This window comes from Eptatretus burgeri, chromosome 4, assembly GCF_056783735.1.
Source record: "Eptatretus burgeri isolate ZD-2024b chromosome 4, Ebu_testis_v1, whole genome shotgun sequence".
Lineage (NCBI taxonomy): Eukaryota > Metazoa > Chordata > Myxini > Myxiniformes > Myxinidae > Eptatretus > Eptatretus burgeri.
Window position 1 is genome coordinate 67,142,758 of NC_140964.1, and position 16,194 is coordinate 67,158,951.

General features: G+C 44.5%; 1 protein-coding gene across 2 annotated transcripts in view; it reads right to left on the reverse strand.

Annotated features, from left to right (window-relative positions):
- The window catches only part of LOC147028267 (ankyrin repeat domain-containing protein 13D-like), a 110,352-nt gene extending 104,457 nt beyond the window's left edge, over positions 1-5,895 (reverse strand). Inside the window, exons 1-2 of one of the 2 annotated variants that reach the window (XM_085878519.1) lie at positions 5,663-5,894; positions 5,396-5,520 (exon numbers count right to left, since the gene is read on the reverse strand). In XM_085878519.1, the coding sequence (XP_085734645.1) occupies positions 5,396-5,482 (87 nt within the window). In that variant the 5' untranslated portion in view covers positions 5,483-5,520; positions 5,663-5,894. Of the gene's footprint in view, positions 1-5,395; positions 5,521-5,662 lie in introns of both variants that reach the window. The other variant, XM_085878522.1, reaches the window with a different exon arrangement.
- Between the last annotated feature and the right edge of the window lie 10,299 nt (positions 5,896-16,194).

Below are 16,194 nucleotides of genomic sequence, written 5' to 3' on the forward strand. Positions count from 1 at the left end.
TAATTTACTTGAGTTTCCATTACGCGGGAACGGACAACATCTGACGACTTGGAGATGACGACTTACAGACTTTATTTAAAGGGATTTAACATTAGATAAATTCGGGACTTTTTGATGCTGCCGACTTCGGCGAAGTGACGAGTTACACGCTGCCGACTTGCGCCTAGTCTACTGTATGTATATAGAAATATATATATATATATATATATATATAAATATATATATATATATATATATATATATATATATATATACACATGTATATATATATATATATATATTGGCCAACCAAAGAATATCTCACTGCATCTGCAGCCACAGGTAAAGTATCAAATGCTGATGGTTTGTGCACAAAGATTAGCCCAATATTAACATCTACTGTGTTCATGATTGCCTGCTGCAAGTGTCAGCTCATGCTATCATGAGATTCTGACATGTTCCATTGGTGTGGTCGGTATCCATCTTCAGCAAATTATGTTTTTTAAAACCATAAATGTACTCATTTCCCATTTGTACTTATAAACCTCATTTATTTACTACGTCTTTTGGTGGTTTTGCATTGATAGGGTTTCACTCAATGAGAGGCATTTAAAGGATTCTATGAAAGGCATATTAGAGCAGTGTTTTTTTTTTTTTGCTCATCATAAAGTTTCTGTTTGCTTGTTATATGCTATTACCATAATTTAATTAATCTGACTTTTATATTTAAAGCTTCAGAGTTTGATCCGAAAGTTTCTCCATCATAAATTATGAATCTTACTAAAATTGAGCATCGAGGCATCATCGAATCTTCATACAAACAAGGTGCGAGCTCCAAACAAATTTAGGAATTCATGGTGGCTATGTATGGTGATGGTGTACCCTATGTTCCACTGTAGTCAAATGAGTTTCTGACAACATGGGTGGCGGAGAGTCCTTTGAAGACCTCAATTCAGGCCGACTGACCGATACAAGCGACCCACAAATTGCTGCCGAGATCGAGGCATTAATAAGGGGAAATTGGCACATTAAGGTCACAAAAACACTTGGGCAAATCCTAGGTCTCAGTAAGATGGGTCCCTCAAAACCACAGCATGCACTATCGACAGCAACATGTCCCAAGCTTCTCCAACTCTTCAACGCAGATCAAGCAGTCTTTATCACCATCTGATAACGAGGAACAAAAAGTGGCTTCACCACTCATATCCAAAAACCAAATTTAAATCCATGCAATGGAAGTACAAAGGATCATCACCACCCAATACATGACAAATCCACAAACCTCGGCTGGTGAGATTGGGGCCTAGATTTTCTGGTATGCCAATTGGAATACAACCGATTGACGATATGGCTCACAAAACAAGAATCACAATGAACTATTACACCATACTCGTGCAAATAATTGTGGCAAGGTAATCAAACAGAAACACCTAGAGATATTGACCAAAGGTATTATCCTCCACGACAATAAGCCTGTGTTCAAAGCCTGCATTGCTCTGACTGCAATTTGTGACGGATCCTTCAAACAGTCGAATCACCCCTTGTGCAGCCCAGACCTGGACCGCATTGACTTATCCGTTTTGACATTTGAAATCTGACCTGCATAGCCGCAAATTTACCAATGATGAGGACCTGAAGAAAGAAATTGAGATGTGGCTGAAGGGGCACTCTGAAAACGTCAATTGCATTGTTAACAAACACAGGATGATTTGAAGGACAAATGAAGAAAGTGCAATAAAGCCAAGGGGGCACAATGGAGTGGAATTAAAAGAAAAGTTGGCAAGTCTTACGACTCTTGTATCTTTCCAAGAACTTTATGAATGCTCCTCATATATGCGCAAAAGGCTTGACGCATTCACATCACAGACAGGTTAATGGTCTCAGTTATTTATTTCTTGTTTTTAACCACCTCTCCTCTGGTCTCACTCACCCTGCTTCTTTAGCCCTTAGATCCTCCCCAGCAACTCCAGGATGCACTCGTATTAATACGAACCCACTCCTGGTTAAGCTCACACAATCCAGGAAAACTACACACCTCTGATCTTTCGTTCCTCTTTTTTTCCCGTTTGTGGAACTGTATCCTTGAGGATATTCAATCCCACTCTTCCCTCCAAGACTTCAAGCGTGTGGTGCACCACCATCTCATAGCTTTCGCATGCAGCCTGTGGCTGCTGATTACATAATTTATTTGGGGGTGCAGCTATGCCGTTGATGTAACGTCCTCTATTACCAGTACACTGGTACTCATTTTGTTGACGAAGCCTGGTGTTGGCTTCTTGGTTAGGGTGGTTGGCTTGGGATCATAGGGTCCAAAGTTTGAGCCTCGTTGGCCACCTAATTAACACCATGTGGAGTTGGCTCAGCCTGTCATCCTTCTGTGGTCGGCAAAATGAGTACCAGTATACTGGTATAGGGGCACAGCATCAGCAGCATAGTCGCGCCACAACAAAATGATAGCAACCTGGCAATCAAGCTGGCATACGCAAGAAGAAGATTTTGTCGACCTCAGAAGGATGACAGGCTGAGTCAACCCCACCTGGTGTTAGTTCAATGGTAGACAGGGGCTCAAACTCAATACTATTATAAGCTAGCCACCTTAACTGTTAAGCCAACACCAGGCTTACCACCATCTCATGTGATCTCCCATTCATACCCATTTAAAAAAAAAAACTTTTAACTTGCAGGCTACTATGTTTCCTCCCCTCACCCTTTTCCTGTTCATTCATTCCCTTGCTTGTTGAATCATATCTGACCTCTGTCACCTCGCTCTTCCATGTTCCTCAATTGTGAATCCAAAAACAAAAAATACATATATAAAAATCAAGGCTATGATTTTTGGTTTTGGTGCAAAAGAAAGAGGAAACATTATTTCTCTCATGGTCTCAAGAAGAGAAAAATTATCAAAACACACATTGGACCACATGAGATGAAACTGATAAATGAGCATGGACACTAACACATATTTGGACCACATCAGATGAAATTGATAAACACACATGTACACCAACACACATTTGACCACATCGGAAGAAATTGATAAACACACATGTACACCAACACACATTTGACCACATCGGAAGAAATTGATAAACACACATGTACACCAACACACATTTGACCACATCGGAAGAAATTGATAAACACACATGTACACCAACACACATTTGACCACATCAGATGAAATTGATAAACACACATGTACACCAACACACATTTGACCACATCGGAAGAAATTGATAAACACGCATGTACACTAACACACATTGGATCACATCGGATGAAACTGATAAAGACTAATGTACACTAACACACATTGGACCACATCGGATGAAATTGATAAACACGCATGTACACTAACATACATTGGACCACATCGGATGAAACTGATAAAGACTAATGTACACTAACACAAATTGGACCACATCGGATGAAATTGATAAACACGCATGTACACTAACATACATTGGACCACATCGGATAAAATTGATAAACACGCATGCACACTACCACACATTGGATCACAACGGATGAAACTGATAAACACTCATGTACACTAACACACATTGGACCACATCGGATGAAATTGATAAACACGCATGTACATACACATTGGATGAAACTGATAAACACACATGAACACTAACACACATTTGACCACATCGGATGAAATTGATAAACACGCATGTACACTAACACACATTTGACCACATCCGTTGAAATTGATAAACACGCATGTACACACACATTGGATCACATCGGATGAAACTGATAAACACGCATGTACACTAACACACATTTGACCACATCGGATGAAATTGATAAACACGCATGTACATTAACACACATTGGACCACATCGGATGAAACTGATAAACACGCATTGGACCACATCGGATGAAATTGATAAACACGCATTGGACCACATTGGATGAAACTTATAAACACACGTGTGCACCAACACACATTGGACCACATCGAATGACATTGATAAACACGCATGTACACTAACACACATTGGACCAAATTGGATGAAACTGATAAACACGCATGTACACCAACACACATTGGACCACATTGGATGAAACTGATAAACACTCATGTACACTAACACACATTGGACCACATCGAATGACATTGATAAACATGCATGTACACCAACACACATTGGACCACATTGGATGAAACTGATAAACACGCATGTACACTAACACACATTGGACGACATCGAATGACATTGATAAACACGCATGTACACTAACACACATTGGACCACATCGAATGACATTGATAAACACGCATGTACACTAACACACATTGGACCACATTGGATGAAACTGATAAACACGCATGTACACCAACACACATTGGACCACATCGAATGAAATTGATAAACACGCATGTACACTAACATACATTGGACCACATTGGATGAAATTGATAAACACGCATGTACACTAACACACATTGGACCACATCGAATGAAATTGATAAACACGCATGTACACTAACACACATTGGACCACATCGAATGAAATTGATAAACACGCATGTACACTAACACACATTGGACCACATCGAATGAAATTGATAAACATGCATGTACACTAACACACATTGGACCACATCGAATGACATTGATAAACACGCATGTACACTAACATACATTGGACCACATCGAATGAAATTGATAAACACGCATGTACACTAACACACATTGGACCACATCGAATGAAATTGATAAACACGCATGTACACTAACACACATTGGACCACATCGAATGAAATTGATAAACATGCATGTACACTAACACACATTGGACCACATCGAATGACATTGATAAACACGCATGTACACTAACATACATTGGACCACATCGAATGAAATTGATAAACACGCATGTACACTAACACACATTGGACCACATCGAATGAAATTGATAAACATGCATGTACACTAACACACATTGGACCACATCGAATGACATTGATAAACACGCATGTACACTAACACACATTGGACCACATCGGATGAAACTGATAAAAACATTAAATTCATAAACACACATGTACACTAACACACATGTACATCAACACACATGTACATCAACACACATGTACACTAACACACTTATTGTTATATTTCAAACCGTTGAGTTCATGAAAGAATTAATTTGACATTCCACAAATATTGAACCACTCGAGGTGAATTTGTAGATTCTCATCGACACGACTCCGTGGACAAGCGGTCCCTCTCCTACAATCCTCATGTTGGAAGTGAAGGTCTCCATGGACTAGTTCATCACACACATCACGTGTAACATGTAACACGACCATCCATACCGATAGATCACTCACCGCCCCCGAACCCAACCACGTCACATCACCTGATCGATCCACACCAACCCCCCCCCCCTTACCCGGTTCTTGGAGATCTCCCGCTCAAGTTGTCCGCAGTCATTCCGCCAGACAAGTCGGTGGAGAGGGTGAGAGTCCCGCGGGTCCATGACCAGTTTGCCCAGTCAGCACAATGAGCACAGCGACTCTGGGGGGTCGGGGGTCGTGCACGAGGTTGATTCAGGGGAGTGGGTTACAAACCGCAACAAAGGAACCGGTACAAAGCCGAAGGAAAACAAAGAAAGGTTCAACAAGAGTCACGAGCGGGCGGAAGGACGCGGCGAACTTACACAAACGGTTCGGAATGGTCGGAGGCAGAGACGGAACCGGCCACGACCCGGGTCCCGGAGACCTCCCTTCAGAAGCCGTGAGTGTGTAAAAGGGCGGGAGTTCCGGGTTCCAATGGTCGTGAGGCCGCAGCTTCCAAAGCGCTTAGCAACCGACGGGCCGCCGTTGAACCGCACTCAACGCAGCCATCCCACCGGTTCATCTCCGAAGTTTCCGCTTCCGGTAAAGCCCCTCGCCGGTCACGTGCACCGGGATCCTCTTCTTCATTACCTCGAGATTCGTATCTTATTTTCGAATCGTTTGGAGATTTTGTTGAATTCACGCTCTGACCTGCTGGGGGCGCTGCATCAGGAGTACGGCCCGAGTCGCGAGTCATGACGTTGCTAGGAGACGCGTGCTGCACGCGGCACGAGATTTGAGCGGTGATGGCGGGGAATTTGGTTGTTGATCGATACAAAAAGACGATAAATTAAAGGGACCTGACGAAATGTTCCCGCCACAACATCCGCTTTTGTCCTTCCCACGGCCGTCGGCAAACAATTCGATCAACGTGTTCATTTCCTTCCATCTGTCGGTCGACCGACGTCGGTCTTCAGGAAGACAAGTTTCCCTTTGTCCTTGGACCCCGACCAACAAGATCGTGTGGCACACATCACCTCATCTGTGCTCCAGTCCACGTGAGGTCGACATAACGAGAGTAAATTTTGCTTTCTGTACAACAATTCGTCACCAGGTGGAGCCATAGCACTTTGAACGTTATGATTTCTTACTCATTTTCCTCGTCCTGCATTAATAACTCGATAAAAGTTCGAACTTGTGATTATGGTTCGAACCAAAAACCTTGTACTTCTACTCGTGGTCGTGGACCACATTCTACTCGTGGTCGTGGACCACATTCTACTCGTGGTCGTGGACCACATTCTACTCGTTGTCGTGGACCACATTCTACTCGTGGTCGTGGTCCACATTCTACTTGTTGTCGTGGACCACATTCTACTTGTGGTCGTGGACCACATTCTACTCGTGGTCGTGGTCCACATTCTACTTGTTGTCGTGGACCACATTCTACTTGTGGTCGTGGACCACATTCTACTTGTTGTCGTGGACCACATTCTACTCGTGGACCACATTCTACTCGTGGTCGTGGTCCACATTCTACTCGTGGACCACATTCTACTTGTGGTCGTGGACCACATTCTACTCGTGGTCGTGGTCCACATTCTACTCGTTGTCGTGGACCACATTCTACTCGTGGTCGTGGTCCACATTCTACTCGTGGTCGTGGACCACATTCTACTCGTGGTCGTGGTCCACATTCTACTCGTTGTCGTGGACCACATTCTACTCGTGGTCGTGGTCCACATTCTACTTGTTGTCGTGGACCACATTCTACTTGTGGTCGTGGACCACATTCTACTTGTTGTCGTGGACCACATTCTACTTGTTGTCGTGGACCACATTCTACTCGTGGACCACATTCTACTCGTGGTCGTGGTCCACATTCTACTCGTGGACCACATTCTACTTGTGGTCGTGGACCACATTCTACTTGTGGTCGTGGACCACATTCTACTCATGGTCGTGGTCCACATTCTACTCGTTGTCGTGGACCACATTCTACTCGTGGTCGTGGTCCACATTCTACTTGTTGTCGTGGACCACATTCTACTTGTGGTCGTGGACCACATTCTACTTGTTGTCGTGGACCACATTCTACTTGTTGTCGTGGACCACATTCTACTCGTGGACCACATTCTACTCGTGGTCGTGGACCACATTCTACTCGTGGACCACATTCTACTTGTGGTCGTGGACCACATTCTACTCGTGGACCACATTCTACTCGTGGTCGTGGTCCACATTCTACTCGTGGTTGTGGACCACATTGTACTTGTGGTCGTGGTCCACATTCTTCTTGTGCTCGTGGACCACATTCTTCTCGTGCTCGTGGACCACATTCTTCTCGTCATGAACAGCGAACTTCGTCTGTATCGATTTTCTTCGATGTCGATGTGTCGGTGGGAACGAACCGACCGATATATCGATATTAAAATAAAAAATTATTGATTTTTTTTCATTATTTTATTTTATGCAGGTTACAAAAATACGCGGTGGTCCAATGGTCCATTTCGTATACATCGTGACACGGTAATTTTTCGAAGTATTCCCACAGGGCGTTTCCCCCCTCCCCCCACGATGAGAACGGATATTTCATCACCAAAAATCTCTCTCTCTCTATCTCTCTCTCTCTATCTCTCTCTCATCATTGGTTGGGACGCGGCTGTCCCGCTGATGCGGTGTCCCCCTTACCAGTACACTGGTGCTCATTTTGCCGACCTCGAAAGGATGACAGGTCAGTGTGACCACTCCTCATTTTCATAAATTTCAAGGTGAGCCAATGAAAAAAGCCAACAATTCACAAGGTTTCGTAAAAGCGATAATAATAGAAAACCTATAGAAGACCAAGACGTCATGGTGAACAATGAAAAAAGCCAAGAATTCACAAGGTTTCGGAAAAGCGATGATAATAGAAAACATAAACGCCTTGAAAACCTATAGAAAACCAAGACGTCAAGGTGAACAACGAATAGCCAAGATCTTGTGAAAAAAGCCAAGGAGTGGTCACAGTGTGACAGGCTGAGTCAACCTCCTGGTGTATTAATTCAGCGGCCAACGGGGCTTGAACTCAGGACCCGAGGATCCCAAGCCGCCACCCTAACCACAAAGCCAACACCAAGCTCGAACTCCTGATAAAATGATTTTGTTTTCAGGCGACATCACTATTGGTAATCGACACAGGTCGAGAATCGAGATCCATCTCCAACGCCGTTCCGTTATGACGATCGCAGAACGCTGTATCGGTATCGCTTCCATTCCGGTATGACGATCGCAGCTCACCGATTCTGCACAAGGTTTTCGAAAGCACACCCGATTCATTTCAATAACAAATTGGCAATTACTTTAAAACCAGCCACGAGGGCAAAGAAAAACGCGATTGCTTGTCCGGAGCTGATTCGCTCGGATGCTGCTCTGGGATAAAAGATAAATCCCACTGTTACTTCCTTGTGTCTTGACGTCGCACGTTCCACTGTTTCTCGTGTTGCCGAGTCCATCAGAGCTTTTTAAATCATGTAGTTCATGTTAAGGCAAGGCAACATCAACAACATCGTCATCGTCATCGATTATCAACAACAACATTTCCCACCTTTAGCAACATTTTCTTTTCACTTCATTTGCTGACGTCACTTCCAGACTTCCGGTTCGGGGATTGGCGCACGTGGACGGCTGGGTGGCGAGCTATCATTGCATTCCTTGGAAAGCTAAGTTTCCAGTCCTTGGAAAGCTAAGCTTACAATCCTTGGAAAGCTAAGTTTCCAGTCCTTGGAAAGCTAAACTTCCAGTCCTTGGAAAGCTAAGCTTCCAGTCCTTGGAAAGCTAAGTTTCCAGTCCTTGGAACGCTAAGTTTCCTGTCCTTGGAAAGCTAAGTTTCCAGTCCTTCAAAAGCTAAGTTTCCAGTCCTTCGAGAGCTAAGTTTCCAGTCCTTCGAAAGCTAAGTTTCCAGTCCTTCGAAAGCTAAGTTTCCAGTCCTTCGAAAGCTAAGTTTCCAGTCCTTCGAAAGCTAAGTTTCCAGTCCTTCGAAAGCTAAGTTTCCAGTCCTGGGAAAGCTAAGTTTCCAGTCCTGGGAAAGCTAAGCTTCCAGTCCTTCTAAAGCGTTTTGCATATTTTGTTATCGAGATTTGTTTCAGTGGCTGTGGAACTGCACTTTTTTTTAAGGTTCATAACAGTTTTAGCGGGTAGTTGAATTAGTTTATTGAAAGAAGCAGGGGGAGGCCTCGTGATAAGTTGAGCATGAAGTCAGTTGGGGCCTTGGGAGTGTGGGGGTAAAAAAAAACGTTATAAATAGAGACCGAAGGAGAAAGGAAGAGGAGTACATAAAATGTGATAGTTGCTCACTAAAATGTGATAGTTGCTCACTATAGATATGTGGACCATGTCATCAATGGAGGAAGCAGTGGGTTCTTATTCTTGTAGGAAGTGTGAAGAAATCGTCCACTCGAGGATGGCTCCGACGAGGTTGAAGGAACGCATCAATAGTTTGCAGCAAGTTGCAGAATGTGAGAAATTTGGAGATAATAGTTGGTTACGGTTGTGGAGTGAGGTTGCTGAGGGTATTGGAAGTGGTGCCGTTGCAACGTGGGAAGTCAGTGGTGACAGTGCAATGGGGGAAGTCAGTGGTGACAGTGCAATGGGGGAAGTCAGTGGTGACAGTGCAATGGGGGAAGTCAGTGGTGATGGTGCAGTAGGTGTGGGCAGTGGTGGAGGTGCAGCGGGTGCATGCAGTGGCAGAGGTGCATCAGGTGCGGGCAATGTCGGAGGAGCAGCAGGTGCATGCAGTGGCGGAGGTGCAGTGAGTGCAGGCAGTGGCGGAGGTGCAGCAGGTGGGAGATGTTTTTGTGGGTGATGAGATAATTAAATATGAAGATTCTTCATTCAGCTGGAAGGATTGTAGACATCGATTTCTGTGCAGTTTTGAAGGAGCAGGAGTTAGGGACATTGAAGGAAGGGTAAACGATATTGTATCGGGTCACGGCAATAAGTAGATGGTTGTGGTACACCTCGGTGCGAATGATGTCGGGAAGTTTACTCAGAGGTTTTGAAAAATAGATACAGGATATTGGGTAAGCGGCTGAAAGCAAAGGGTTGTGAGGTCATGTTTTCTGGGATTCCCCAAAGATTGGGAAACAATATTGAAATTATGAGCAGAACAATAGATGTCAACCAATGGTTGGAAGAATGGTGTATGGAGGAAGGTTTTACATTTAAGAAGCAGTGGGAATCATTTCTGGGACAAAGGGAGTATCTCCGGAATGATGGCCGTATGTTAAATAGAAAGGGGGCAGCAAGGTTTGCAGTGGGAATTGAGGAAGGAATTCAGGCTTTTTTAGATCAGCAGAGGGTGGGGAAGATATTGAGGCAGGGACGGATGATGTAATTTTGACGAATAAGGCCAGGCAGGAAAATAGAATTTCAGGAAGGGAAAAGTTAAATATATTCTATACCAATACCAGAAGTTTAGATAATAAGATGGAAGAACTTGAAGCCAAAGTAGATAACGAGGAGTATGATGTAGTTGCAGTGAGTGAGACATGGTTTAAGGAGGAGAATAACTGGAGGACAGGATTAGAAGGCTACAAGGTGTATCGGTGTGATTGGAAGGAGAGAATAGCAGGAAGAGGGGCAATCTGGGCAAAGGACAGCATTGCATCAAGAGAAAGGGGTGACAATAAGGAAGGAATAAATGTTGAGGAATCTGTATGGGTGGAGAGTAGAGATTGTAAAAACAGTAAGATACTGGAAGGATGCTTTTATAAGGCTCTGGGTGTGAAGGAAGAGGAGGAAGGAGGAATACATGAAGAATTCAAAAGGGCATGTGATAAGGGAAGAATATTGAATATGTGGGATTTTAACTTGCCAGGGATAGATTGAGTTTAGGAATAGGGAAAGGGTAGAGCAGATGAGGATTTCCTAGTTTTAGTTCAGGATTGCTTTTTAACCCAGTTTGTCGAGAAGCCCACGAGGGGGAGTGCAGTGTTCGACCTCCTTTTCAGTCATGATCCCAATATGGTGAAGGAGGTGGAGGTTGGGGAACATTTCAGAGCAAGTGACCATAACATTGTTTGCAAAGATTCTGTTCAGGGTTAGAGTTCAGGATAGTAGGGTAAAACTATTACATTCCAGGAAGGCAAACTTTGAGGGTATGAGGAGAGAATTGGGTGATGTAAATTGGGAGACTCTAACAACAGGACAATCAGCATCAGAGAAATGGGAAACCTTCAAGGACCAAATGTGTGGAGTGCAGAGTAAGTACATTCCAATGAGGTGTAAAACTAGAAGCAGAAAGAGGCCAGGGTAGTTGAGCAGTGAGATGAGGAATGCTATTAAGGAGAAGCAGAAGGCATTTTTTAGGTTTAAAATAACAGGACTGGAGTTAGATTTATATTGTTGTGGGCCGGGATTCGGCGGTGATAAACGACCACCAAGGGGTGCAGTAGGGTCGTCTCCACCGAACACCCCGGAATTTAGGTCGTGACTCTCGGATAAGTCCGAAAGGTCACGGGTCTCTTAGCGGACCGTGGTCGCCAATATTTCGACGGTGTGGGGTAGGGTTAATTGCCTAATTTCAATATACCTAAGTACCCACGTCGTCAAATTACCGGGGAAGTCACACCCTCGACGGACTCTGTCGAACCGGGTCGCTCTCGCAACCTGGGTCCGGTGTAACCGAGCGGAACTGCCAAAGTCCGTCGGTCCCAATGACAACTTACGGCACACGGCCTCCCTAATTCTCAATACGCACCGTGCTGGGTCAATGGTAGAAACGACAGGCAACGAACTGGAACATTTAACAGATATTTATTTACAATCGGGAGGGAGACACAGAGCAGAGTTGTCCGAATAATAGAAATGCAATTTACAATGAACGAAAAGCACTGAACAATTCTACTTAACAGACAGGGCGCCACACACCCAAAAGAAATGGACCCCCTGGGTCTTTATTCGGTCCTCCTGCCGAGGAGGATAGTTCAGCTGGGGGACCAGAGCCTGGCCGGGTACCTTCCCGCCTCGTGCGGTCACACCGGACTCCAACCCGCCACGGTGGGACTCGAACCCACATCCCAAAATCCTCAGCTTAGGATCCTGGCTGCTCACCCACCACCACCACCACCACCACCACAAAGAGCCCCACCAAAGACCGCAGACCACGACCACAGACAAAAAGCAATCGCCACCAAGACTGCAGTACTCTCGTCCTGACAACCACTCTACTCTTTCTCTTCTCCAGCCACTCGCCTCCTGATTAGACGAGGGGTTGTCGGGCGACCAGTGGCCTCCCCTCATTGGTCAGACCGAACACTCCATCTGGCTAAGGCGGAGTCGCCCTGAGGAGATGAGCCTCCTGATTGGACGAAGGGCACGCTCTTGCCCTCGTGGGCGAAGTCGGCTCTGAGGCGATGATGCGAAGAACGAAGGAGATTTGTTGGCGATGTAAAAAAAACCTGACTATAAAAGAAACCCGCAGCGCACACATGAAATTAACCCCTTCGACAGAAGGACGGGGCCCTGACTGTTAACACATACTTATCAAAGTAACTGAACTGCGGGGGCTGCTGACTGTCTGTGTGCAAAAGGCTTCCAAATCCGTAACAATATCACTATCGAAGTAAACAAAGGCAAGTTTAGAAAATAACTCAGCAAGCCAAAAAAAAAAAAGAGTATGAGAAGGACATGGCTAAGAATATTAAACATAACAAGGCTTTCTTTAAGTATGTCAGGGGAAAAGAACAGGTTAGGACCAGTGTGGGCCCATTGAGGAATAGAACCGAGAGAGTGGTTAGTGATGAAAGTGAGATGGCAGGCTTATTAAACAGGTATTTTTCTTCAACTTTACACAAGAACAGTCAGGGGAATTGCCAATAGCTGAAAATATCTATGACGGAGGTTGTGGTAGAATTTTGGATTTTTAACGTTTTAACCGACTCGATGTAAATCCTGTTACTCAAATGAAAGCCACAATTAATTTCACTGTCCATAACCAAAGTACTGTTGAACAGAAAATCTTTATTATAACGTAGTACCACGGAATCCAAACCACTGAGATGTAAACATCCGCAATGATTTGCACTAAACTAAGTTGACATTTTTCTGACATTTATATGCTTTTGTGGGGAGTGGAGGGGGCTGAGAGAACAAGCAAACACAGAACATGGTGACTTTTGGCTGGCCTTGGGGAGAATCAGACAAAATAACTAAGAGCGACCAAGGAGAGTAGTACAGGATAACAAGTGGGTTATAGGTTTAAGACAGAATGTGATTATATATTTTGATGAATTAGGAAAAGGCAGTGAATACAGTAAAAAGAAAAGGCAACTTGTTTTCAAAGGAATATTCCCCAACAACTCACCCCTGTGTTGCCTCTAAGGCAACACAACTATTGGTTTTGTCACTCTGTAGATCCATTCTCCACGCACGAGTGTGTGTCTATTTTCCTGGGCAGTCACCCCCAGCACACATCGCAGAGCTCAGTCCCTTGCAGCCTTTCCCTGTCTCTCAGGCCAGGTGGTTTCAGGTGGTTGTACAGCTTTTGGGCCAGCATGAGGCCCAGTAGGCCCGTAGACCAATACAGTAGAAGGCTACCACTTTGGGCTGCATGGCTGATTTTAACACACCTGTGCGGGGTTTCGGGAACAGAGCAGATGAGTACAGTGGGAGGACAATCCCGTAAACATTGATCACACTCATTGCGTTGACTCATGGATCTTCAACTTCAAGTCCCTCCTCATTAGAGTCATAGGACTCAACATCAAAATCAGAATAGGAAGGCGGCGGTTGGACCACCATTACTTTTGTAGCAGTATTCCTTTTAAAACAAGAAACAATCAATGTAGGCAATGTGGTTGTGGCGCATTTAACAAGCACAACAATAATGATAATCCATAATAATCCCACAGAGATCCAGTGTAACAAGGTAGTTCCCCATCCCCTGAGAATCCCCTCAAACCAGGAATAAAGCCCATCTTTCGTAAAATAATTGTGAAACTTAGCTCCTTCTTGCTTAATCTTGTCAGCTATGTTCGTGATTTGATCTGAGTTATCGGGAATATAGGTACAACACTCAGAGTCAATTACTGCACATGTCCCACCCTAAGCCGCGAGGATGAGATCAAGGGCAACCCGGTTTTGCATTGTGACCGCACGTAGGGTGACCACCTCCGAGTTGATACTAACCATGCCCAGGGCAGTTTTATTTGCCAGCGACTCGAGCGAAGCGGCTAACTCTGCGAGTCCCACAGACGTTTGTCCGACGCCGTAGTGTGGAATGAGAATCATAAAGAATAATTCAGTTGATGTGAAACTCCGTTTACCTCGTTTCAAATGTTCAAAAGGTGACATATTTAGCAGACGCATGTGTGGCACAATGAATGACAAATAACATGATCCGGTCCAATTAACTGGAAGCCATGGATAGGCTCGGTTCCCACACAATATAGGTATTATTTAAAGCCACTTGTGGCCCCCTCATGTGATTTTTATAGACATAATTATTGCACACAGAATTTCCTAATATTCTTTCTCCCCATGCTTCTTGCACCAAGCATTGATCCGGCTTTCCCGAAACCCGTTCGACCATAAAATGTGGAGGCATCTTACTACAATTAAAACTTGGCCAAAACCAGTTATTGAAGTTCCGTTGTCGCAGGCAATTTCCATTCCTATCAGTAACGATGTGGTCGTCTGTGTTATTATCTTTTTCATCCAATGCCTTCCAGTACCCACACCACTCACTCAGATCAAAGGGGATTGCCAACAGAGGTATTCCAGTAACTGCTGAATGAGGTATTTTAGTGCAGACCCAGCAATTAGTTTTATTAAAAGCCTTAGCGTGGTTACGAGAAAGATCCAGGAAAGTATTTATCCCATGTAGTGAACCCTTATCTACTCCCACTCTGCCCGTTAAGCTTCTTTGGTTTCTGTTTGCTACATGGTTAGTTTGGCGGGCAGTGTGACAGGCACTTGGTTGGGGAACATGCAAATAACGTTGATCACAAATAGTATTTATCGGCCTCACAGACCATATCCACGTTATACAACCTGCATCCAGTAGCACAAGTGACCCTGCAATAAAAAGAATCATCAAAGTGATCAGGAGGCAGCGTTCCCTTCGGGTTCCTTCTTGCCGCGCACCAGTTTGCAGTGTGTGGCGTGAATCCATGTTGCTCTGCCTTTGCACTTCACAGCTGTATGAGTAGTAAGTAATATCAGAAACGGCCCACACCACCGTGGTTGAAGAGAGTTCTTTCTTTTGTAAATCTTCACATAGACCAGGTCTCCTGGTTTGAAGTTGTGGTGAGCAGACATGGCAGGCTCAGGCAAGGCTTGCTTCACCTGTGCATAAAAAGTCCTCACAACATGATTCAGAGAGACACAGAATTCTAGAAGCGTGTCGTCCATTTGCTGCACTTTCATGTCTTTTATAGTTAATGGAGGTGAGTGCGGTAATCTCATAGGTCTTCCCATGAGAATCTCATGTGGAGATAAGGCAGTTTTCCGATTCGCGGTAGATCTCATAGTCATGAGGACAATTGGCAGTGCATCTGGCCAGTACAATCCAGTCTGTTCACAAATCTTGGCCAGTTTATTCTTTAGGAATCCATTCTGTCTTTCAACTGCCCCGCTGATTTGGGATTAGCAGGACAGTTGAGGTGTTGCTTGATTTGCAAAACCCGACATCTCTTTCACCACCTCGGCTGGAAAATGAGTTCCCTGGTCACTGGAGATCCTACAAGGTATCCCAAACCAACAGACAAAATCCTTCATCAACAGTTTAACCACAGTAATGGCATCTGCTCTCCTACAAGGGTAAGCCTCAACCCACTTGGCGAACAAATCTAAGATGACCAAAACAAACTCAAGGCCACAGCACTTTGGTAACTGGATGAAATCAATCTGGATATGAACGAATGGCCCAAATGGA